The sequence below is a fragment of the Hyaena hyaena genome, unplaced genomic scaffold (assembly GCF_003009895.1).
Source record: "Hyaena hyaena isolate Hyena2069 unplaced genomic scaffold, ASM300989v1 scaffold_1826, whole genome shotgun sequence".
Lineage (NCBI taxonomy): Eukaryota > Metazoa > Chordata > Mammalia > Carnivora > Hyaenidae > Hyaena > Hyaena hyaena.
In genome coordinates, this window is record NW_024082450.1 from 95,153 (window position 1) to 119,922 (window position 24,770).

Sequence of the window (24,770 nt, forward strand, 5' to 3'; positions counted from 1 at the left end):
TGTGGCTTTAGTTTATCCAATGAGAATGCAGCTTTGCGATCCTTGCGTCGTGATTGGGCAGAGCTGATTATTGATGTCATTTGAATAGTCACCAATGAGACCTAGGGCTGTAACTTACACCTTATTTGCATAAGGGCTTCTATATAAAAAGGGCAAGCCGCGCTTTGCGGCTGCTATTTGTCTTCCGCTGTCTGTCTCCAGCGCGCCCGGTGTCCTCCCGACCATGCCCGAGCCCGCCAAGTCCGCCCCCGCCCCGAAGAAGGGCTCCAAGAAGGCGGTGACCAAGGCGCAGAAGAAGGACGGCAAGAAGCGCAAGCGCAGCCGCAAGGAGAGCTACTCGGTGTACGTGTACAAGGTGCTGAAGCAGGTGCACCCCGACACGGGCATCTCGTCCAAGGCCATGGGCATCATGAACTCGTTCGTCAACGACATCTTCGAGCGCATCGCGGGCGAGGCGTCGCGCCTGGCGCATTACAACAAGCGCTCGACCATCACGTCCCGGGAGATCCAGACGGCCGTGCGCCTGCTGCTGCCCGGCGAGCTGGCCAAGCACGCCGTGTCCGAGGGCACCAAGGCCGTCACCAAGTACACCAGCGCCAAGTGAACCTGCCAAGTAAGCGTATTTAAACTTAACCCAAAGGCTCTTTTAAGAGCCACTACGTTGTCAATGTTAGAGCTGCAAATACATGTTTGCTTACATTCTAGGTTCAAGTTCAGGCGGTTACTCTGAGGCAACCGTGAGGATTCCAATGCCCTGAGTAATGCTGTGCCCGTAACTGCCTCTGGCTGGGAGGAAACCGGATGTGCTGGGAGTTGCCGCTTACATGTTTGTAGTAAACATTCTAGTATGCCCCTTAACGGGATGTTAACACAACTCTATACGTGTGTTTGAGCTGAAAAATGACCCTGGCTGGCGCAAATGTGTGTCCTTTGGTTGTGTGGAAAAATGCTTTCCTGTCTAAATCCTGAGAGCCTATTGTGACCTTTCTCCGTTGGGAGTTCTAGAGTTCTAACCTGCTTTTCTTAGTAAATTTAGTGCCCACTTGTCTTCCAAAGCCAGTCCTTCACCTCCGCAGTATTCACCTGTCGTAGGCGGCACGATAGGATTAAAAAGATGCCTATGGTAGAAGGGGGATTAAAATTGCTAGAAGAATACTTGGCATCCAACTTAGAAAAAGCTGGCCTCTCCCGCCCATCTGGGACCGGGAGGTGCCAGACCACCATGAGGGAGAAGTCTGCAGAGTGAAGATAAGCACACCTTTTCTCTTGAGTAAAGAAATGGAGTACTGGGCCTCGAAAGAGTGCTAGCTTACTAGTTCCCATACATATGGCCGCAGAGGCAAGTGACCGGTGGTATAATGGAGACAAGGGCAGATAAGTAACCATTGGAATCTTGTGCCTCTAATGATTTGAACAAATTAAAGTCTGTGCACCTGTTTGCCTATTTGTACAAGAGCATTGATGTGGACTTGTGAATCGTGTGCTCTCCAGAGACAAAATGAAATCCATGTGAATAGAAATGATAAAAGTGACTTTCTTAGGCCCACAATCAGATATACTGTAGAAGAGATAGGCATAATTGGATCAGATTGGAATAGTCACAGGCTGTCCCTGTCCTGATACAATTCCGCAAATTCTCTTCCTGACGGCTTCTCCAGCGGCGCTACCCAGAGAAGAATGGTTACAAATAGTACAGGTTCGGGTTATAGAATAGATCTGTGACTTGGTTATTTGACTTGGCTGCCAGTGCCTGTATTTTGCCATTTTAAAATGAGAATAATAAAACCTGTCAAGATTATGGTAGAGAGTCCATGGAAAAAGTAGCACAAATTGACACGAACTATTATAAGCAGGATTTCTTCTCGTTCACTCTATCTTTTGTTTTTTATAATGTTTTGCAAATTTTAGGAAGATCAGTTATCAGTAATTTCAGAAAAGCTTCCTTCTCCGAGCCCAATAATGAGATGAGCAGCCTGCAGTTCTTTGGGGGAACTGAGAGGGAAATGACTCCTGTATGAACAGGCATCATTTGCAAAAACTCATAAAAATATAAACCCAACATAATTAGATGCGACTCCAAAATAGCCATAAATCTCCCAAAGAAATTTTAAGCACTTTGTTATCAGAGAAATGCAATTTAAATACGTGACACATAATTGAGCCAATGCGGCCTGGCAGAAAAATTTAGTCTGCCATTAACAAGACGTGGCAGGCGGCGCGTCCCAGGAGCTGTGAGTACTGAGGACCCCTGGGGTACGGAGTGTCGGCTAAAACTACAACCGTGGAAAGCAGGTTGCTCATTTCTTGTCAAGTTGAATATGCACAGACCTGACTGCCGAGCAGAAACACTCCCAGATAAGCACCCAGAGAAGGCCAAGGGCTGTGTACAATGCCCACGGCTGTTTGTCCCGGGGGGAAACGCAGCAATTAAAATTTCCGGCAGACAAACGAATGTACTTACTGACGCTACCAAACCTGAGCGTATTTTAGGTCCTACAGTGCAAGAGGGCAGATACATTTTCTCAAGTTTCCTATTGAGGAGAAATCTTAGCTCTCTGGCACGGTCGGTGGGAGGCTAGTGTGGGCCTAACTAACCCTAAAGGCCAAAAGCCTCCGGATTTACTAACTTTGGACTAGACTAACGATCCAAAACGAACCACACTCCGCACAACCCCACCGCACAGTGAACAGCGGTTGGACAGTCTATGGTCCTGTTGGGTCTCCACTCGTTCAAGTCCCCGGGCAGAAGTAACCGCTAAGCTGCATTTAAGAACGGCTCCACGGAGACCTTATTGTAGACCAGCGCTAAAGCCCTTTTAATGAAAACTTGAGGGCCCTAAAAAGGGCCTTTTTTCGGGCGAAGTGACAGGAGTCAAAACTTTAGCCCCCGAAGCCGTAGAGGGTGCGGCCCTGGCGCTTGAGCGCGTAGACCACGTCCATGGCCGTGACCGTCTTGCGCTTGGCGTGCTCCGTGTAGGTGACGGCGTCCCGGATCACGTTCTCCAGGAACACCTTGAGCACCCCGCGCGTCTCCTCGTAGATGAGGCCGGAGATGCGCTTGACGCCGCCGCGCCGGGCCAGCCGCCGGATGGCGGGCTTCGTGATGCCCTGGATGTTGTCGCGCAGCACCTTGCGGTGGCGCTTGGCGCCGCCCTTGCCCAGGCCCTTCCCGCCCTTGCCGCGGCCGGACATCTTCTCGGGAGTCCGAGAGTCGAAAGGTGCACACAGCCCCCGCGGCTCCTTTTTATAGGAAGCTTCTGCGGACCAGAGTGAAAACCGGAAGAGCAGTGGCGGGAAGTCCGCCTGGGTTGGAGGAGGGGCGCAAGCCGGGCCGCCGCCTTTGTTCTCGGAGCGACAGTCCTCGAGCTCCGGGCTGTTTCCCCTCGTTCTCATTTAACCTGTTTCGTACCCCGTCCTCATTAAACGACGAAACTGTAACACTGCGGAGGATACATTTTAAAGAGCACAGAGAGTAAAATCTTCTGTTATTATCTGTACAAATATGCGTGCATTTTCTAACTATGTGCCTAAGACTGTGCCAGAGGTTTTCTCCTTGTTCTACGGGGGGGAAATAATGCTCCAAATACTAGCTTCCTAGATGTCGAAAAAGATGTGCTAGTAACAGAGAATTTTAAGGTCTTGCAGGTGTTTTGCTGAATTCTCTTCCACCAGAGGCGTAGCAGCTTTCATTTTCAACAGCAGTTCCTACTATCTCTCACTAATAATGAGGACAGCCACTAAAAAAATTTAACTGTAATAATCCAGACTCGGTTTCTTGTGTAGAGAATTAACTTTTAAAAAGTTAACCAGCTGGCTCATCAGTATAACATATTAACTATTTTCTCCACTAATTTGAGGAAATTAATTGCTCATATATTGAATATTTCACTTCAAATTATTTCCTGAGTTTTCACTGATTAGTTCACTGATCAGTTCCACTGATTAGTCTACTTGCAGTGCTGAAGGATTATAATTATTTGTCGCACTAAAAAATAGCATTTTGCATGGTAAATACTGTGTTTTCCTAACCTGAAAAGTACTGAATCTCTCCATCCATCTAGGTCTTTAAGTGTATCTCAGTAGAGGGTTTTTTTCACCCAGATAATGTATCATTTAAAAAAAAAAGTTTTAGGGGCGCCTGGGTGGCTTAGTCGGTTAAGCGTCCGACTTTCGCTTAGGTCATGATCTCGCGGTTCGCGGGTTCGAGCCCCGCGTCGGGCTTTGTGCTGACTGCCAGCTCAGAGCCTGGAGCCTGTTCCAGAGTCTGTATCTCCCTCTCTCTCTGACCCTCCCCTGCTCATGCTGTCTCTCTCTTAGAAATAAATAAAACATTAAAAAAATTTTTTTAAACTCTCTTATAAGAGGAATTAATTTGTTATTAACTAACAAGTAAAAATTTGAATGCAGGGAAAAGAAAGTATACTTTGATCTTTCTACAAAAATCTTTATTAAAAGAATATGTTTAGGGGCGCCTGGGGGGCTTAGTCGGTTAAGCGTTCGACTTTCGCTTAGGTCACGATCTCGCGGTTCGTGGGTTCGAGCCCCGCGTCGGGCTCTGTGCTGACTGCCAGCTCAGAGCCTGGAGCCTGCTTCAGTCTGTGACTCCTTCTCTCTCTAACCCTCCCCTGCTCACGCTGTCTCCCCTCTCTCTCTCTCTCTCTCTCTCTCTCTCTCTCCTAGAAATAAATAAAACATTAAAAAAAAGAATATGTTTAATTGTATATACTTAATTGAAAACATTATACAACTTTACTATTGCTTAAATTCTGAGACATTTTAATCACTTTTTTCACTCTTAGCATGTAATCCCCTAGTTATCCAATGATGTTATTGCTACCCTTTATATCAAGGAATTACTTTTAGCAAATGTTGCTTTACAGTATTTCCAAAGTATTTCATTAACATTTATAAAATAGACATAATTTTAAAATGTCATTAAAATATTTAATTTTTTCTGCATTTAGGCAATAAAAGAATACTTGCCAAACACTTGAAGAAAGCCCAGTCAACTAGCGGGAGTACATTCAGTGTATTTTATAGAGGGACGGATGGCATAGGTTAGTTCAAGGGCAAATACAAATAGGAAATAAGAGGCTTATTCTCCCTAAGGGTCCTTCTGTTTTCCTTTCACTCTTTCAGAATTTCTTTCTTAGTCCTTTACAAGTGTATGTAAATGCTTTTTTTTTTTTTTTTTTTTTTTGGCTAAATAAATCTTTTGCGAATCCCTTAACTCAGGAACTTTCCTCAAGGATCTTACTGACTTTTATAGATCAAGATAAGCTTCATTCAAATCAAGGTATTTTCCTTGTATCTTTCACAGCTGAAGCGTGGCTGAATGTGTCACCTCAAACCATGCCTCTTTCTCATAAGGATTTTTGAACTGATTATTTTTAAGAAACAGCAGATATAGGAGAATGTCTGAAACTAGAAGTTACTTTATTGTAAGAGACATTTACAGTTTTAATGGAGATCTTCATTTGTAAGTACCAGGAAGGAAGACTGTAAATTACCAGAGAATTTTAATGGAAAAGACACGTGCTTTAATGTGCATAACGAACCTTGCTCTTGTCTACCTTGCTTTTCCTGAGATCGTCTCATAACTGTCCTTCCCCTCCCCACCCTCAACATGAATACCATCCTTTCTTTTGTCTTTAGCTGAAGATGATATAGGAAGTGGTGACTTGGCCATCCTGGGGAGTTTACTCATTTTTCCTATCTCTCATATATACATGAGGCATGCATGTTAATACAATTTTGGTTAGTTTTCTCTTTAATCTGCCTTTTGTTACAGGGAATGTCAGTCAAGAATTCAGAAGTTTAGAGGGAAAAGTATTTTTTCCTCCTTTACACAGTACACGCCAAACCCAGCAGCAAACTTGATTTGTTACACTTGTCAAATACATCCTCTGCCTAGTGATTGTCTACTGCTTCCTTTAGGCCAAGCCGCCATCATCTCTCAAACAGACTGTGACAATGGTTCCCTAACCTGTAGCCTTACTTCTGCACTTTGTGTTCACAATACACTTGTGGCAGCGAACGTCCAAAGAAATGTAAGTTGGGTTATGCTACTCCCATGCCCAAACCTTAGAATGGTAATTTAGGATGATTTGCAAACCTCAGCTTGGCATGATCTGACTGACCCCTGCCTGTCTCTGTGAACACACTTTCGACCCTTGTCCCCTCCGCTCTTGATCTTCCTTAAACATTCTTGATCTTAGACTTGATCTTTAATTTCCTTACGCTGTTTTGATCTTGCTTAAACATTTCATGTATGTGACTGCCTTGGGTATTTGCATTATCTTCTTAGAGGACTTTCCCAAACACGCCTGTCCGAACAGCTAAAATGCGGGGCGCCTGGGTGGGTCAGTCGGTTGAAGGTTGAGCGGTTGACTTCGGCTCAGACCATGATCTCACGGTTTGTGGGTTCAAGCCCCGTGTTGGGCTCTGTGCTGACAGCTAGCTCAGAGCCTGGAGTCTGTTTCAGATTCTGTATCTCCCTCTCTCTCTGACCCTCCCCTGCTCATACTGTCTCTCTCTCTCTCAGAAATAAATAAAAACATTAAAAAAAAAAAAAAAAGAACAGCTAAATGAACATGAGTGACTCTCTGATAAGCACCAAAGGGGTCATCTGTCTCAGAAACCCTGTTCATCCTCCCAGGGTAGATGAGGTCATCTGCACGATCAGACCCCCAGGCCTTTCCCTTAAGGGAAGGTGATCTGGCCTGAGACCCTCTTTTCTTTTCTTTTGTTCATAACTTCCTTAATGTTTTTTTTTTTTAATTTTTTAATTTGTTATTTCTAGGGGAGAGAGACAGCGTGAGCAGGGGAGGGTCAGAGAGAGAGGGAGTTACAGACTGAAATAGGCTCCAGGCTCTGAGCTGGCAGTCAGCACAGAGCCCGACGCGGGGCTCGAACCCGCGAACCGCGAGATCATGACCTAAGCGAAAGCCGGACGCCCAACCGACCAAGCCACCCAGGCGCCCCGATTTTTTGTTCATAACTTCCTTGCCTCACTCTTCTTCCTATGAAATCCTCCGTCTTATACAGCTCCTCACATGCTGCCCAACTCTTGAATCTTCATTTAATGAACCCAATTAGATCTTCAGATTTAATTAGTTGAATTTTGCTTTTTTAACAGATTATTGGTACATAATGGTCTGTTTTGCTTACAATGGTGAGTGTTTTAGGTTTGATGAAATTTGGTACAAAGACAATGTTGCAATCACCTTGAATATATATGTCTTTCTGCGTTTGACCCAATGTTCAGGATAAATCTGTAAAGGTTCACCGTAACCAAATTTTTGATAGAGAATTTGGTCTTCTCACTCTTTGCCAGACGGATATCCAGCAGGTAAGTGGGTGCAGTACTGGAGGAGAGTGACAATGTCACCAGAACTTTACCTTTACTGCTCACCTGCTTGTACTGACGTTTGTCTCTTAAGCTCCTTTCCAGCGTGTGTCTTAATTTAGGCAAAAGACCTGAGGGGCGTAGTGTCCGGTAATGAAAACTGAAACTAGCCCCAAGCATTCACTGCCCAGAAGAGCTCTGGTGGGCCCTAGATCACCCAGACCAGTTTGAACTTCTGTCCCCGCACGCCTGTGCAGATGGACCATGGGCGACCCAAGGAATGGCTGACAGTGACCCTTACTTCACTGTCATACTGAAATTTCCAAGGAGGAGCACAAGCCTCATTTATATAACATGCAATGTATGTGTAGGCGTGTTTCCTTAAGGCACAGGTGAGACCTTATACCCGCCGCTACACATGATGGCAAGGCTCCCCTTTTCTAAACATTCATCCTCACCCTAAATAAAAGGAACCCCTTCACCATTGCTCAGGGAGTCGTGGCTTTGGAAGTGATTCCTGGTGAACTCTTTATCTGCTGTGGGTAACGTTTCCTTTGTGCGACAAGTCACCGTTTCTGGGTAGGGTAAAATTTCGGTCCTTAGGAAGACAAGCTGGCCATGGAGGGAAAGGGGAAAATCGGATGTAGCCAAGGCAGGGCCGGTCATCAGGCTGCGGGAAGGACTGACACTTGTTCCTTCCTTCTGCCTTCTCGGCCCCTTTCCCTCCTAATCTTTCCCCCCATGTCCACATGGTGTTCTCAATGTCTCACCGAAGGCTTTCCAACTTGGTCCTCACCAAGGCTTTCTAACTTGAAATGATTGGATAATCCAAACTGTCTGAAATGGAGATATAAATATCTACAAATATAAGAAAAAGCGCCCAATTACATTAACCCAGAACATTAGATTTAAAATGGAAAAAAACACACAAACCCTTAAAAGTATTGTAAAGAGAGAGCTTTAGTTTGCTTTACAATTTTTAGAAATATTCTCTGCGTATTACTTAGAAATACAGCGCAGATTTCGGGTTTTTATTTTTTTTAATTAAAAAATCTTTTTGTTAGGTTCATTTATTTTTTATTTTTTTAATGTTTTATTTATTTATGAGAGAGAGAGAGAGAGTGTGTGAGCCCAGGAGAGTCAGAGAGAGAAGGAGATACAGAATCCAGAAACAGTCTCCAGGCTCTGAGCTGGCTGTCAGCACAGAGCCTGATGTGGGTCTCAAACCCACGAACCGTTAGCTCATGACCTGAGCTGAAGTCGGACGTTTAACCACTGAGCCACCCAGGTGCCCCTAGTTTCATTTATTTTTGAGACACAGGGAGAGACAGAGCGTGAGTGGGGGAGGGGCGGAGAGGGAGACCCAGAATCTGAAGCAGGCTCCAAGCTCTGAGCTGCCAGCACAGAGTCTGACAAGGGGCTTGAAATCCCGATCCGCAAGATTATGACCCGAGCTGAAGTTGAATGGTTACCCGACTGAGCCACCCAGGTGCCCCTCAGGTTTTTTATTAATACAGACCTAATACTGTACTAACAAATACTAACAAAGTATTAGCATTAGGTATTGAAAGGTAACAGAAGACCCCCCCCCCCAAATATTCCACTCTGGCACAAGGTTTATTTTGAGCGGAAGGCATTTGAGATAAAGCAGAGATTAGAAAGGTTCTTGGTCTTCCTCTTCTATCTCTAAAAACAGGAAGTAGATTTACCAAGATGTCTCTCCTTCCTTCTCTACCAGGAAGGGCAAAGGTTAATTCCAGCGTCACAGTAGGCACTTAGTTAGGCTCTATTAGGATGCTTGGAGGCCAGCAGGGAGGAGGCCGTGCCCAGCTGTGGGGAGGGTCAGAGCCCTGTCCCCGCTGCAGTCCCCTGAGAAGCCCCATCACGCAGGAGGGGCCCAAGATGGCCAAGACAGGAAACCTGAGCAAGTGAGGAGGAAAAGGCACAAAACCCTGCTTCCAAGACACCCCCCCCCAGTAATAAATATCCCACCCCCTTGTTAACAACTGTCAATAAAACAGAAGCAACCCCACCCCTGGTTCCCTCTCTCACACCTGCTCTCACATCTCGAGTGTACTTCTGCTTTAATAAACTTGCCTGCTTGTACCTGCTTGTTGTGTCTGCCCTTGAATTCTTTCTCATGAGGAGACCAAGAGCCTTCTGTGACATCTTTGACACGCGCGTGGTCCAGGCCTTAGGGCTCAGGGCCTCCCCAGTTCACCCAGCCACACCAGCAGACAGCGTTAGACCCTTGCCAGTGGCGAAGGCCGCAACTTAAATCTGCCGGGCCGACTTTATTCTTGTTTCCTGGTAACCTTCCGGTGGCTGACGTCCCCACTCACCTTTTGTCTTCAGCTTGTGGGGGCCAAGGGCGAGCCGCTGCCAGATGCGCCCCCGAGCTGGAGGGAAAGACACCTCACGGGCTCAGAGAAACCCTGGCCATTGACTACACAGAAGAGTCTAAATTGCGGGTCTTTCCCAGAATAGGGTTATTGGTGGCGGTACATTTTATCCGAGTGGCCCATCCGTAGGACAGGGCAAACATCTAATCAGCATCTGCACCGATCGCCCTGTGAAGTGCATTCCTTCCCTTCCAGGTCCCAGAGCCCCGCGGCCTCCTCCTGGGTTCAGGATGACACACCTGCTGTGTGGCCTGGCTGTCACAGGAACTTCCATGTCCGTGTGGACTCCCCACGTGCTTGCTGCTAACTTTGATTTTCTCCTATTAATCTTTCTCACGTCAATGGGATTCTTAGTCCAGCTAGAAGGACCCTTGAAGGGGACAGGAATTCTTGCTTCCCGACAAGCTGAAGATGGTATTTAAGCTGTAGTTCTAAGGCACCTGTGGAGTTCAGTGTCCCCCCGCCCCGTGTACACATGAGGGACACGTTACAGAGGACACAGCAGACCCCAAATGGAGTCATCTGTGCAAAACCCCACATCAGCAAGCCAAGCCTGACCGCCTAATCTAATCAGTCTCCTACCCCGGGAATGGAGCCTAGAGCCACTCAAGGAGCAAGTAAGCTAGTGTGCGCTGGCGAGAGACCCAGCAGGCCCAGCCAGTGCCCTTAGGAGGATGGCCTTGATGAAACATTGCACTCTTTCTTTGCTATTTCCCTTTTTCTGCTGTTTTTCCACCTTTAAGGGCCTTTCGTTTTCTATAGGTCAGCAGAACTCCTTTCTGTCCCTGGGTGGGATGCTGTCTGCTCCGTGAGTCCTTGAAAAAAGCCAATCTGACCTTTAAATTTTGTCAGTTGACTTTCTGTTGTTGAACATTAATAAACTTCCGTGTGTTTTTCTCTTGAGAAAACTGTCTTTTATCACAGGGATCTCAGCCAAACACTTGAAAGAGTAGAGGAAAAATTATTTTTCTTTCCCTTTAATTGGAAGACATAGTTAAAGACAGAGCAATTGAATAATGAATCAAATCATTTGGGTCACACAGCTTCTAAAAATCCCATCAAATCAAAAATATTTTACTGGGGGGGGTGTGTGCATTTGAGCGCCCACCACTGTTTGATATGTTGCCAGCACGTATTTTGATTCCGAGAAGTCATATGTACATTAGGATTAGGGGTTAATTATATTTTAAGCACAAGAAATAGAAACAATGGAAGGGTGTGAATATTAATATGAGATATTAGCAGATTTTAAGCGTTAAGAAATTCCAGATAGGAAGGGGCACTTTCCGGGAAAAATTTTAGTTAGGTTTGATGAGGCAAAGTACAGGTTACAGCAACCCCCCCCCCCCACGTGGGATCTATGTGATGTACCCCGGACACTCCCGGCGGCCCAAGAACAAGGGAAAGGGGTATAAGTGCTGCCATGGTGATGCGGGAAATGACAGCAAATGAAAAATGAAATTCCCGTGCTGCCTACAGCCGTTGACAAGTCCTTGAAACCTGCAGAGCGACTTCCCTCTAGAAGCTCAGCTGCCTCGATGATGACTTCGCTGGGGCAAAAGAGCATCTTCCCTTGACATTATCCTGATCCCGCAGGGTCCTGTGATTCTACTTTAACACATAAAAATTCCTTCGGAAACTTCCTTTATCTCAACTCCTCCAAGTATATGCTGGCAATTGTGGCCCCTGATGCACATCTGAAGGGGCTTGTGGCTGAGGTTTTACCAACGGTAATAAATGGTGTTTCCCAGGCAACATCAGCCCCTCAAGGTCTTGGAAACTTTGCTTCCAATTTCCTTAGAGACTTACTCCACCCCCGACCCCTCCCAACCTGAGGGTACGTAGTGAGTTACCCGTCAGGACCCCAGCGCAGCTCTTCCTGCCCACGGGTCCTGTCCCTGTGCTTTAGTAAAATCACTTTTTTTTTTCACCAATGACACGTTCAAGAATTCTTTCTTGGCCGTCGGTTCCGGACCACCCCGCCATCACCCCAAAACATCATCAGGTTGAAAAATAACGGGTAGCTCGGCCAAATTTTACAGCAGGGGCTTTTAACCTGGAGTGCACATGTGCCCGGATACCTCCGAGGGGAAACCCTGGAGCCTGCGGATGCCGTGGTGGTGCTGATGAGGGCCTGTGAGTTGGGGATGGGGAAAATATACTTCACCTCTGACCCAACTTTAGCTTTTCCCTTTATTATGATTTTTGGGCCATAAATCTCAGGACCTGTGACTTTGTTAACCACTGGAAATCACAGAGGTCTCATTTTTCATAACAATTACCAAACTCTCTTGAACTGTTATTGACTCACCTAACCATGGACGGCAGTTATCAGGCTCATCAAGACTGTATCACGGAATGTGTTAACTATGTAAGCACTGGTCCAAGCCGATCAAATTTATTTTTTTTAACTTGGAGAAGTTAAAGTGGAATAAACACTTCTTGCAATTTTTGCATTTTATACACTTCAAATATTATCCAGAGAAGGATTTCCATAAACGTCACCAGGCTGCCGAAGGTGTCCGTGACATTTAAGAAAAAGAGCTAAGAAGGCTTTTACCCCCCTTTTTGAGATGACATCCGTTAAAGGAGTTCAGTGAACAGAAAATAGGAGGCAACGTTGTGCCCTGGGAAGTAAAAACCATTGGCAGGGTTTTCCTTACTTAACAAAAGTTAAGGGAAACACACATCAATTAACCTTCTTCCAGACCTAAGCCGTCGGCTTGGCAGAGAGACCCAGGTTTGTCAGGAGCCCACACTCCCCGTAGGCCTTCAATCAGAAGCATTGCTTTGCCGAACCATACAGCCCCCCGCTCATATTTTCCTTACTCCACATGGACCTTGAAATCTGTAAGGCAGAACAGCCTGGGTGATTAGCAACACCTTACATTTCAAGGGCAATAGTTGTGGAAATGTTTGGACTAACTTAAGGTGGGACAGTGCACCTCGAAGCAACAGCACTGAAGACGAGGCTCATCCCAAACCTGAGACGTTTCTCTGGCTCCAGAATGGTGTCATACCTACCAGTGTGATCCCAGTATTTTACTCATTTCATCTAACACGGAGGGTGGGGTGAAGGCAGTGGTTCGGAAGAACGGATGTGGCGGACCCTACGGGGAGAACACTGGGCCCTGACGCTCTCCGTTGACCTGCAGGGGAGCTGGATGTCCTTGGGCATGATGGTGACGCGCTTGGCGTGGATGGCGCACAGGTTGGTGTCCTCGAAGAGCCCCACGAGGTAGGCCTCGCACGCCTCCTGCAGCGCCATGACGGCCGAGCTCTGGAAGCGCAGGTCGGTCTTGAAGTCCTGCGCGATCTCGCGCACCAGCCGCTGGAACGGCAGCTTGCGGATGAGCAGCTCGGTGGACTTCTGGTAGCGGCGGATCTCGCGCAGGGCCACCGTGCCGGGCCGGTAGCGGTGCGGCTTCTTGACGCCGCCCGTGGCCGGCTGCTCGCTGCGATGCCCACTTGTCTCGGAGAGCAGCTCTTTTGCACCGAGAAATTTCAGTACTCGAGAAAGCTAAATAAACCACTAAGATATGGAAAAGGCCTGTCCCCAATTACCGCAAGGGGGCAAAATCTATGGCCCTTTGTACGTTAGGCTTTAATCTATGGTGTCCTGCTTTCAACTCAGGATGGAGATTCGTTGGGAGTGGCTCAATTTCCCCACGTTTCACTTGTTTCTTAGTGTTAAAGGGAATGTTACATTCTTTTCCAGAAAATGTAGGTGGCCCTGAAAAGAGCCTTGGGTTTGAACTCGACTACCTCGAGCTGGTGCTAGTTGTCGCATAGATCACTACTTGCCCTTGGCCTTGTGGTGGCTCTCGGTCTTCTTGGGCAGCAGCACGGCCTGGATGTTGGGCAGGACGCCGCCCTGCGCGATGGTGACGCGGCCCAGCAGCTTGTTGAGCTCCTCGTCGTTGCGGATGGCCAGCTGCAGGTGGCGCGGGATGATGCGCGTCTTCTTGTTGTCGCGCGCCGCGTTGCCCGCCAGCTCCAGGATCTCGGCCGTCAGGTACTCGAGCACGGCCGCCAGGTACACGGGCGCGCCGGCCCCGACCCGCTCGGCGTAGTTGCCCTTGCGCAGCAGGCGGTGCACGCGGCCCACCGGGAACTGCAGCCCGGCCCGCGACGAGCGCGTCTTGGCCTTGGCGCGCGCCTTGCCGCCCTGCTTCCCGCGTCCGGACATCACGACCTCACGTTTTCAGCCACAGTAACCTACCGAGCCCAGGGCTCAGGGGGTAGCAGTCTTTATAAGCCTTATTGGGCTTGAAAAACAAAAGTTTTCATTGGTTAACATGGAAGCTTCATCTTAACCAATGGAAATGCAAATTTGGGATCCTTGTATTCTGACTGGGCAGAACTCACTTCTGACGTTACCCTGAATGGACACCAATGAGATACAGGACTGTAATTAACCCCCTATTTGCATATGTGGTTCTATATAAAAGGGGCACATTGCGCTTTTCTCCTACTACTTATTTTCTTTCTTGCCAGGTTTTTGAGTTACCCGGAGTTATGCCCGAGCCCGCCAAGTCCGCCCCCGCCCCGAAGAAGGGCTCCAAGAAGGCGGTGACCAAGGCGCAGAAGAAGGACGGCAAGAAGCGCAAGCGCAGCCGCAAGGAGAGCTATTCCATCTACGTGTACAAGGTGCTGAAGCAGGTGCACCCCGACACGGGCATCTCGTCCAAGGCCATGGGCATCATGAACTCGTTCGTCAACGACATCTTCGAGCGCATCGCGGGCGAGGCGTCGCGCCTGGCGCATTACAACAAGCGCTCGACCATCACGTCCCGGGAGATCCAGACGGCCGTGCGCCTGCTGCTGCCCGGCGAGCTGGCCAAGCACGCCGTGTCCGAGGGCACCAAGGCCGTCACCAAGTACACCAGCGCCAAGTGAACAGTGAGTTGGCTGCAAACTGAACCCTAACGGCTCTTTTAAGAGCCACCCATATTTTCAAAGAGAGAGCTGTCGCTTATATTGTGCTGGGCCCCTGTGACATGTTACAGTAAATAGTCTGAACCATCTCTAGCTTTTCCTATTAGGGTAGTTAAGCGCCAAAAATAACACTGGGCCCTGGCCAAGTTCTCGGACTTCTGTGCAAAGTAACCAACGCTCTGAGCTTGTTACTGTTACTTAGGAACTAACTACTTGCAAAAGGCTCTGCGAGAAAACTAAGCTCGAAGCAAATTCAAATATTCCCCAGTCTGAGAACGGAGTTGGACTGGTGCCCGGGTTCCGGCCTTGGCGCCAGCAGTTTGAATTTGGCGCCCTTCCTGTCGGCGCCCTGGTTGGCTCTGGCATCCGACCCTCCCTCCCGCCCCACCCCCACCCCACCCCCCAGCCGAGCACACGCAGGCACCCAGAGTAAACGTTCTACGCCTCTCTCCTGCTTCTCTGCCTCTTAAGCTTTCTAGACTTGTCAGGAGTGAGGTTTATTATTTCCTCTTGGAACGTTCGTTGGGGAGAAAACAATCTGAAGGATGTTTTCAGTCTGAGAAGTACCAATGCTGTGTTTTCATTTAGGCAGCTGCTTTCCTTCTGCCTTATGCCCATATAAATGGAAAATGTTACCATGACGAGACAGGACTATTTGGGGGTTCGGTGAAGGCAAAGAAGCTTGATGGCATCTGTCCCAGACGCTTCTAACGAAAATCAGTTTTTATTTTAAAGTACCTTTGGTTGGTGTTTTAAATCTTCTGTTTGACGTTGTCTGGAACCAGTAAGGAAAAACAGACCGCGCGTCACTTAGGTTGTCATAAATAAGAACCAGTCACCCAACAATGTGTCTACAGTATAACCCTTCAATATCCTGGGTCTCTTAGCCAAAAAGCCATGATCTGTAAAGCATTTGGAATCTTCCAGTCTGGCTGGTTTGGGGTTTAGGTAGTAATTTTAAATGCATTTAATTTAAACAAATTGCCCAATTTATCTAAAGCGGATCTAAATTTAATACAGCGATAATGTCTAAAACAATGTTTTAGTTCCAATGTCAAATATACACTTCTTTGTTGACTCAAATCCAACTCTTGGTTCGGTGTCCACGTCAATCGCGGCCCCCTTCTGGAAATTCCCTTTCCTCTTCCAGTTTCTAACAGCTTGTCCAGCGTTTGGAGACTGCCTCCGTATAGTTCCTCGGACAGATCGATTTGCATCGCTACTAAATAGGTTGCTTTATATTTACCCATAGAAACCGTGCAGTGAAGACAAGAAAAATAATCAGCCATTTTATCCTATTACTCAGAAAATTAAACTGCTTAAGTCATCAACAAATCAGGAAAAGAAATCAAATTTTCATCTGTGGAGTTATTTGCACCTGGATTGGGTCCCTTATAAATAAGGCGAGAGTTTAATCTTTTGCTTGAAAAACTTATTTATTATTTTTTTTAATGTTTACTTATTTTTGAGACAGAGAGAGAGAGACAGCACAAGCAGGAGAGGAGCAGAGAGAGGGAGACACAGAATCCGAAGCAGACTCCAGGCTCCGAGTTGTCAGCACAGAGTCCGATGCTGGGCTCAAGTCATGACCGGAGCCAAAATCAGACGCTTAACCGACTGAGCCACCCAGGCGCCCCTAAACTATTATCACTTGAACCTATTTCTAATCAGCCTCAGCCTGATTAGAAGAATTGTCATTTAAAAAAGTATACATTGTGAGATACCTTATCCCCAAATAAGCATATATGTGTTGCTCACATACTTGTGACTATTTGACACATCTTCCCCAGAGATCACAAAGCAGAATGACACTTTGCTGAACATTGTGTTAGATGAACCAGCTGTTCGTAAGGAATCTTTTTTCAAGCTATGCTAATCAAATGATACTTCGTTTTTCTACTGTGCACTTGTTTCTTTGTAAGCTAATCTACAATGGTTATTGAAGTCAAGTCACCCATTCCAGAGGGTTAATAGAGACACACCGAAAGATGAGCAGCCCTTACATAGATACCTATGCGCACGGCTGTTCTTAAACTTTATCTTTGGTATGTTAAAGTTCATTCCATTCTAATATAAATTTTGTTAATTCTATTTTCAAGTTTGGATGATACAAGGCAAATATGCAGTTCATAACAACTCTGTTTACAAACTATAGATCTGAATGACTTACTCTAAGCTTTAATTTTCAAGTAGCACTTTTCCTAACATTGTCCCCAAATGTTGGAGTCTGCACTGCGTAAAGGCGTGTGCGTTCTGCCCGTAAATCTAGAGCAGAGTTTTTGAATTTTAAGAACATGAAATGGTATACCTGAAGAATTTGTTTTGCACATTATTAGTATTTTCTCTAGTCTTTGCAAATGTACTGCTTCTCCTCCACTGTGGAAGCAATACTATACACCTGACACTGGGAGATCATAAGAACACATTGTTTGTGACCCACCGTTAACCTGTACACCATCAGATCTGCACGCCAGGGTGTTTACGTCAGCACTGGAGCGTCCAGGGGACGTGGTATGCACAAGGCCCAGCCGGAGCAAGCACCGAAGGGAGAAAATGACTGTCAGAGCAAGTGCTCACACTCCAATTATTTCTACTTCTGTTTTTTGTTTTTTTTTTTTTTAAATATTTTTTATTTATTTCTAGGAGAGAGAGAGACAGCGTGAGCAGGGGAGGGTCAGAGAGAGAGGGAGTCACAGACTGAAACAGGCTCCAGGCTCTGAGCTGGCAGTCAGCACAGAGCCCGACGCGGGGCTCGAACCCACGAACCGCGAGATCATGACCTAAGCGAAAGTCGGACGCTTAACCGACTAAGCCACCTAGGCGCCCCCAATTATTTCTACTTCTGAAACAGAGTTATGTTTTTTGTTGTTTTAATAACATGAGGACTTTCCTATCAATTCTTGATTGAGAAAGGCTCCCTGGGTTTGAAGGTAGGCCCTGCCACTTAAACTTTGCATTTCCACATGACTTTAATTTCTGTCACTTTCTTCCTCATTTCAAAAGGGGGATTTGGTAGTGCTTCTCATGAATTACTATCTTAACAGTGCCTTGCATATAGTAAGCATTCAACATATGTGAGCTAATACCACTGCTGACACCAGTCCTAAGGCTGTATCAGAACAAAGAAACACAACGTCCCACTCGGGAGCACCCATGAAAGACAACAGGAGAGAGAGGAGAATGGCATCTCATTGTTTACTGATGGTGGGAAGAGAATGATAAGATGGAACTAAACTGATGCATGTGTGTGGCTACTGATCTGCCTGGCTATGCAAAGATTTGAACAGGACAAAAGGGGAGGTTTGTTGACAAGTTTAGGGGAAGAGTGATATGGATGAACTCAGGATGCTCTCAGAGTGTAAGAATAATGTTGGCTTGGGGCGCCTGGGTGGCTCAGTCGGTTAAGTGTCTGACTTCAGCTCAGGTCATGATCTCGCAGTTGGTGAGTTCGAGCCTTGCGTCAGATTGGAGCCGGGAGCCCACTTAAGATTCTGTCTGTCTCTCTTTCTCTGCCTCTGCCCCTCCCTTACTCTCTCTCTCTCTCTCAAAAATAAGTAAACAAAATTTAAAGAGTAATGTTGGCCCTTGTGAATGCCAACCAACAGGTCTGCCCTGCCGAGGAGGCTGTGAGTAACAGGCCTACAATAGCAATCATGTGCACATCACGGACTTTCTTCTCCTCAACCCCCTTCCTCTTGCCCAAGCAACCTGTACGCCCGGTGGCCAGGACTCAGCTCACCAGCACTGGCCTGGGTCCTGACACCGCCCGGTGTCCCACGTGCCGGGACAGCTCTCCTTGGACCTGTGTTATCATGAACGAGGTAGATATTGGACTTTGCTGAGATAGACACTTCTTCTAGATTTGGTGTGTTTCACCTTCTCTCACACTGTGGCCAGCAAGATTGTCTGTGAACTTAATGAATACTTTCTACCTCTATCTTACAACATTTTTTTTTTTACCCCTTTCAGGTCATTTCAGATAAAAGGTGAGACAATGCCAAGACGGCCATGGGACTTGCCAGTCTTCATGGGTACCACATCCTTCATGAGCACAGCCTTGTCAATTACCAGGAGACTCAGTTAAAGTGGCTTCTAGCAGTTTGGCAAGTTTTTGGAGCCCCGTTCAGCTGGATAATGCACACATACTGAATAGTGACAAAGATAGGCATACTTTCTGCCATTGTCAAAACACATCGGTTAAAGAACAGAGAGGCAGAAAGGGAGTAGTCTCTCTGCTCTTAGGCTTAGGCACCAGCTCAAAAAATGTCCTCTTTCCGTCCTTGCATCTCAGGGCTCGCTCTGTTGAGTTATTTGGATTTTTTTTTTTTCTTAAAAGCTTTAGTGCTCAAAGGAGGACTATGTCTGCCAGTGGATACTGACATCACACTATTAAATTTTATTGATTTACAAAATATGGGTTATTTCTGATATAAAGTTAAAACAATTTTAATTAGATTCACTGGCTGACTGAAGAGACATTTAGGAAGGGGGCGCTTGGATGGCTCAGTTGGTTAAGCATCCAACATCGGATCAGGTCTTGATCTCGTAGTTCATGGGTTCAAGCCCCGTGTCGGGCTCTGTGCTGACGGCTCACAGCCTGGAACCTGCTTCAGATTCTGTGTCTCTCTCTCTGCCACTCCCCCAATTGCGTGCTCTCTGTCTCAAAAATAGATAAGCATTTAAAAAAATTAAAAAGAGAGAGAGAGACATGTGGGAAGTCTTGAGGGAGCTGGGCTTTCGGATTCCTCTTTTTCTCAATCTTGTATAAGTTTTTGTCTTCTTCTTTCCTTCTTCCCTGTTTGTAGGAGGGAGGGGCAGGCAGCAGGGTGGGAGACCGTTTGAGTGTTCTTTCAAAAGCTGTCATAAAAAAAAACCACAATGAAAGCCCGTCAACTTAGTCTCAGAAATCTTCAGATACAAATTAAACCACACTGACGTAAGTTACTACAAAATTCACAAATACATAAATAAAGTTTCAATAATTCTTTTTTTTTTTATTTTTTTTTTAATGTTTTTATTTATTTCTAGGAGAGAGAGAGACAGCTTGAGCAGGGGAGGGTCAGAGAGAGAGGGAGTCACAGACTGAAACAGGCTCCAGGCTCAGAGCAGGCAGTCAGCACAGAGCCCGACGCGGGGCACGAACCCACGAACCGCGAGATCATGACCTAAGCGAAAGTCGGACGCTTAACCGACTAAGCCACCCAGGCGCCCCCTTTTTTTTTTTTTTTTTTTTTTAGTTTCAATAATTCTTAAGAATTGGTCCGTTGGTGGGGCGCCTGGGTGGCTCAGTTGGTTGAGCATCTGACTTCGGCTCAGGTCATGATCTCACGGCTTGTGGGTTTGAGCCCCGCGTCGGGCTCTGTGCTGACGGCTAGCTCAGAGCCTGAGGCCTGTTTCAGATTCTGTGTCTCTCTCTCTGACCCTCCCTTGCTCATGCGGTCTCTCTCTCTCTCTGAGAAATAAATAAAAGACATTAAAAAAATAAAAAATAGAAGAATTGGTCCCTTGGTGAAATGGTTTTTAGATACCTGAGTTGAAAAAAATTGTCCCATCTGTGTTTCCTCTTGTGATATTTTGCACGTATATTTGGCTATTTAGCCTAATCTCTGGTGTTTCTTTCCTTCTGCTTTACTATTTTATTCAGGGTGTCTTGGTGCCATATAACTCTACAAGTGACCCAGTAACAGATGGCCTCACAATGGAACCAGGAGAGCAGGGGATTCTAGGTTATGAGCTATTTTCTGTAACTGAACTGATTTTGCATGCTCTTAGAATATGACTGAGACATGCGACATGAGAAAATCATCATCGTTATGGAGAAGCAATATGATCATTGTAGGCACGGAAAGATTTTCCCTTCCTTCTTTCTAGCTTCTTTGGCTGGTCTGATGATTAAATTGACATAAAACAGAATAAAAGGAGAAAAACAAATCTAGTTTCATACGTGCGGGAACCCCATAAAAACGTGAGACAAACACATGAGGAAAGCAGGCAGCTTTAATACTTGTAGACAAAGAAACAGTACATTTGTGAAGCACTGACAAGACAGTTTGGGCTTAGGGCAGGAAATTCGTGAAGTAACAAGATTTGTCCATACAGCTTCCTTGACCCTGTAGTCCCATCTCTGGGTCTGCTGCCCTTCCCTCTCACATGGGAGATTTAGTTCCTGCTTTCTGGGGGGAAAAGGAGGGTCAGAGTGATGAAAGTTTGGGGTGGTGGGGGATTTGTGGGGTCCAGAGCCAAAGGCCAAGAAAGAATTCTTGAGAATGTATTTGGTGCAAAAGGGTGATTTTACTAAAGCACTGGGACAGGACCCGTGGGCAGGAAGAGCTGTACTGGGCTTGTGACGGGTAACTTACTATATACCCGCAGATGGGGAGAGGGTCAGGGATGGAGTAAGTCTCTAAAGAATTTTGGAAGCAAGGTTTCCAGGACCTTGGGGGGCTGGTGTTGCTAGGGAAACGCCATTTATTATCATTTAATAAAACCTCAGTCATGAGACTGTTTAGATGCATATCAGCGGCCACAGGCTTGGAGGAGCATAACCAGCATGGATCCTGGGGCAGTTGAGATAAAGGAAAGTAGACTCACAGGGTCCTCAAGGGTGGGATAATGTTAAGCTGAGGTTCTCCTTTGCCCCCAGCAAAGTGTCATCATCGAGGCAGCTGAGCTCCTAGAGGGAGGTCACTCTGCCCATTTCAAGGACTTGTCAGTGGCTGCAGGCAGTAGGGAATTTAATTTTTTATTTGCCTTAGTTTCTCCCATCACCACAGCAGGCACTTAAACCCCTTTTCCTTTGTTCGTGGGCGGCCAAGAGTGTCCGAGGAATAGTTCATCTGGTCGGGGAGGGGGTGCCAGTATGTACTTTGCCCTCAGCTGTGCTCCCCCATCAAGAGTGTTCTTATACCAGCTGTTCCTCAAGTAACTTTACTCAAAATAATCAATATGCCAACGTGGCATATTCTGCAATGGGATATTCTACCACCCTTCACCATACAAAGATTTGAACACGAACGTTCACAGCAGCCCTGTTTGTATTAGCCCAAATCTGGAAACTGTCTAAATGTTCATGAATAGATGAATAGCTAATAAGTGAAATACGTCAATCAGAGGAAAACAAATACCAAATGATTTCACTCATGTGGAGTTTAAGAAACAAAACAGAAGAACATATGGTGGGGGGGAGTGGGAAGAAAAGAGGGACGGAAACAAACCATAAGATACTCTTTTTTTAAAAAAAATATTTATTTACTTATTTCTGAGAAAGAGAGAGAGAATGAGCAGGGGAGGGTCAGAGAGAGAGGGAGATACAGAATCTGAAACAGGCTCCAGGCTTTAAGCTAGCTGTCAGCACACAGTCTAACGCAGGGCTCGAACCCACCAACCATGAGATCATGACCTAAACCAAAGTCGGACGCTTAACCGACTGAGCCACCCAGGCACCCCAAGAGACTCTTAAAGATAGAGAATAAACTCAGGGTTTGGCAAGGAGCTCCCCCTCCCCAAGCTGGGGGAGGTAGGTGGGGGGTCGGTTAGATGGGGGATGGGTACCAGGAGGGATCCTGCTGGGATGAGCACTGGGTGTTGTGTGTAAAGGATGAATCACTGAACTCTACTCCTGAAACCAATGTTATCCTGTGTGTTAACTAACTGGAATTTAAATACAATTTTGAAAATAAAAAAATAAAAAATAAAAATAAAAGATTCCTTACATACCTTCCCCCCAAGCTATGAATAGCTACAATATGTGGTGTAGTCATGTAAATGAATTCTACTCGGCAATGAAAAGGACCGAACAGTTGGTAAACAGAAGTGCTAGTTCCCTACTGGCCTGACACTGCTGTCAAAACAATAGGCCCCAGATGGAGATCGGGCTAAGCCTTGTATCACCAAACTGACACTTAATTCCATTTCTAGCTCTCTCAAAGAATGGAATCATAAACCATCAGAAATTTCCATCAGAAATCACCCGATCAGCACTAGTTACTAGTTAGATAATCTGCCTGACGGACCCCAGCCTTTTCTGTAAAGAAAAGCAACCTTTACAATGACCAACCTGCTCCTCCGGTAGAACTTTCTGGTTCTCCCTGCTCTCTGCCTAGAAAGCCTTTCATTTTGTATAGCTGCCTGGAAGTCCTACACCTTCTGTCTGCCAGATTGGATTTATGAATACATTTTATGAATCCCGTAGAAGAACGCCAGTAAGAGCTTTAGAATTTGCTCGGTTGAATTTTGTGTGCCGCCACCGGCTTAGTGACTAAAACTAAGACACAGTTATTAACTCAGGTTAGTAAATGCTCAAGTCTGGGAAAGACTTAGCCACGTCGTCGGCTTCCCTCCACACGCCGGTCAGTCCACAGTCTCATCCGGAAGCTTCCGTAGCAGATGAAAAATAATTTCCCCTCTACCCTCCTGGGTTCCGTGGCTGAGATCCCGCCTACAGGCAGATTAACAAGAGGAAGACACAAGTTTAATAACATAGCTCCCTCATATATACACGGACATGGCCAGGAAAACGGAGTAAAACTCCCTGAAATGGCCCAAGCCACCACCTTAAATACCTCCTTCAGCTAAAGAGAAAAGAACGCTTGTTGGAGGTGAGGAAGGCCAGGGAGGTGAGGTTATGGGAAAACCTGTAAACGGGTAAGATTGTTCTGCAGAGTTAAGTCAGCACCTCCTTCATTGCTGGGTCTCTCTTCCTGGTACAGAGAGGGAGACAGCCTTACAATGGAGACATCTTAGAAATGTAAAGTCCCTTTATAGAAGAGTAATTTCTACTGTCTTTAATGTAAAGTTCCTTTATAAAAGAGTAACTTCTACTGTTTTTAGAGTTTTTCCTGTGTACTTTTTTTCCCCTCAGAAAGAAACGGCTCAAAAGAATCCTCGCGCCACAGAGACGAACTCTGGGGTGGCGTCTGCCGCCCTTCAGTCGCGCGGAGAGAACCCGCTTCCACGCTCGCGCCCGCCGCGGGCAGAACTCACTTCCTCGCAGCCGCGCGGCCTCAGGGCCCAGGCTTCCGGCTGGCGGGCGCTGGCTGGAAGTTTCCTTCGGTTCCCAGCGGTGTCTGAAGCTCCTCGCCAGGCGAGCTTCCCCTCCGTGACCGTTTACGTCCTGAAGGCGGCAAGGACGTTCCCCGGAGGAAGCGGGCGGGCAGACGCGCTCCCAGGCAGCGCATGCGCGGGGCGGCTCGCGTCCCCGGGGCCGGGAAGCGGGCCGTAGGTGCCGCTCGCGCTCGCGGCGGCGGAGGCGACGGTCCGGACGCCAGGACGCGGGCTTTGAGGCCTGCCCCGCGCACACGGCGCAGATGAACCGCACAGTAATTATGCCGCGTTACTAAAGAGGCCATGCCGAGATCTAGTTATACGGAACTTTAGAAAATGCTAACTAATCTGTAGTGAAAAATGCAGATCAGGTCCCTTGGAGCCAGAGTCAGAGGGGGCAGGAGAAAAGTATTGTAGAAGAGGTCAAGGACACTGTAGGGGTGAGGCGGAAGTTCACTCTCTGGATCGGGGTAATGGTTCCATGTGGGTACGTACATCAAAGCTCATTAAATGTACGCTGTAAATATATGCAGTTTATCACATGCTAGGAACACTTTAATAAAGCTGCTTTTTAAAATAAAGAAAACAGTAACTTTTCAGTCATATTAAATACATCATAGTGTGTAATATACCTTTTTAATTTTTTATTGCTTTTTTTTTTTTTAAGAGAGAGAGACAGAGCATAAGCAGGGGAGGGGCAGAGAGAGCGGGAGACAGAATCTGAAGCAGGCTCTGAGCTGCCAGCAGAGCACATAGCTTGAGGCAGGACTCGAACTCATGAACTGTGAGATCATGACCTGAGCTGAAGGTGGGCACTTAACTGACTGAGCCACCCAGGTGCCCCTGTAATGCACCTTTTAAAATTAAATATGAAAATCCCACAAATAAAGGACAAGAATTCTAATTCACATATGGAAATGATGTTGTTGCAGAATTTTTTACCTCAGTACCTGAGATTCATTGTATCGCCGCTTCAAAGAATGAAGAGGTGGACACAAAATTGATGAGGGAGCGTGGGGTGAGCTAAGGGCAAAGTACAG

At 46.6% G+C, this 24,770-nt stretch overlaps 5 protein-coding genes across 5 annotated transcripts; 2 read left to right on the forward strand and 3 right to left on the reverse strand.

The window, feature by feature from the left end:
- The first annotated feature begins 212 nt into the window (after positions 1–212).
- LOC120226736 (histone H2B type 1-K) lies at positions 213–18,744 on the forward strand. Its single transcript, XM_039224919.1, has 2 exons — positions 213–613; positions 18,658–18,744. The coding sequence occupies exon 1, from the start codon at positions 224–226 to the stop codon at positions 602–604; it is 381 nt and encodes a 126-aa protein (XP_039080850.1). The 5' UTR covers positions 213–223; the 3' UTR covers positions 605–613; positions 18,658–18,744.
- Positions 2,828–3,200, reverse strand: LOC120226738 (histone H4). The gene has a single exon (XM_039224921.1). It carries the CDS (start codon positions 3,190–3,192, stop codon positions 2,881–2,883), a length of 312 nt encoding a protein of 103 aa, XP_039080852.1. The 5' UTR covers positions 3,193–3,200; the 3' UTR covers positions 2,828–2,880.
- On the reverse strand, positions 12,123–13,540 carry LOC120226730 (histone H3-4-like). The gene is made up of 2 exons (XM_039224916.1): positions 13,457–13,540; positions 12,123–13,270 (listed from the first exon to the last, which is right to left on the reverse strand). Exons 1-2 carry the CDS (start codon positions 13,538–13,540, stop codon positions 12,806–12,808), a joined length of 549 nt encoding a protein of 182 aa, XP_039080847.1. The 3' UTR covers positions 12,123–12,805.
- LOC120226735 (histone H2A type 1-E) lies at positions 13,270–13,965 on the reverse strand. Its single transcript, XM_039224917.1, has one exon. The coding sequence runs from the start codon at positions 13,937–13,939 to the stop codon at positions 13,547–13,549; it is 393 nt and encodes a 130-aa protein (XP_039080848.1). The 5' UTR covers positions 13,940–13,965; the 3' UTR covers positions 13,270–13,546.
- Positions 14,257–18,698, forward strand: LOC120226737 (histone H2B type 1-J). Its single transcript, XM_039224920.1, has 2 exons — positions 14,257–14,651; positions 18,653–18,698. Exon 1 carries the CDS (start codon positions 14,269–14,271, stop codon positions 14,647–14,649), a length of 381 nt encoding a protein of 126 aa, XP_039080851.1. The 5' UTR covers positions 14,257–14,268; the 3' UTR covers positions 14,650–14,651; positions 18,653–18,698.
- Positions 18,745–24,770: the final 6,026 nt, after the last annotated feature.

Coding starts and splice junctions, on each gene's coding strand:
- LOC120226736 (XM_039224919.1), top strand. CDS start 224: ATGCCCGAGCCCGCCAAGTCCGCCCCCGCCCCGAAGAAGGGCTCCAAG.
- LOC120226737 (XM_039224920.1), top strand. CDS start 14,269: ATGCCCGAGCCCGCCAAGTCCGCCCCCGCCCCGAAGAAGGGCTCCAAG.
- LOC120226738 (XM_039224921.1), bottom strand. CDS start 3,192: ATGTCCGGCCGCGGCAAGGGCGGGAAGGGCCTGGGCAAGGGCGGCGCC.
- LOC120226735 (XM_039224917.1), bottom strand. CDS start 13,939: ATGTCCGGACGCGGGAAGCAGGGCGGCAAGGCGCGCGCCAAGGCCAAG.
- LOC120226730 (XM_039224916.1), bottom strand. CDS start 13,540: ATGCGACAACTAGCACCAGCTCGAGGTAGTCGAGTTCAAACCCAAGGC. Junction 13,271..13,456: donor TACATTTTCTGGAAAAGAAT/GTAACATTCCCT, acceptor TGGTTTATTTAG/CTTTCTCGAGTACTGAAATT.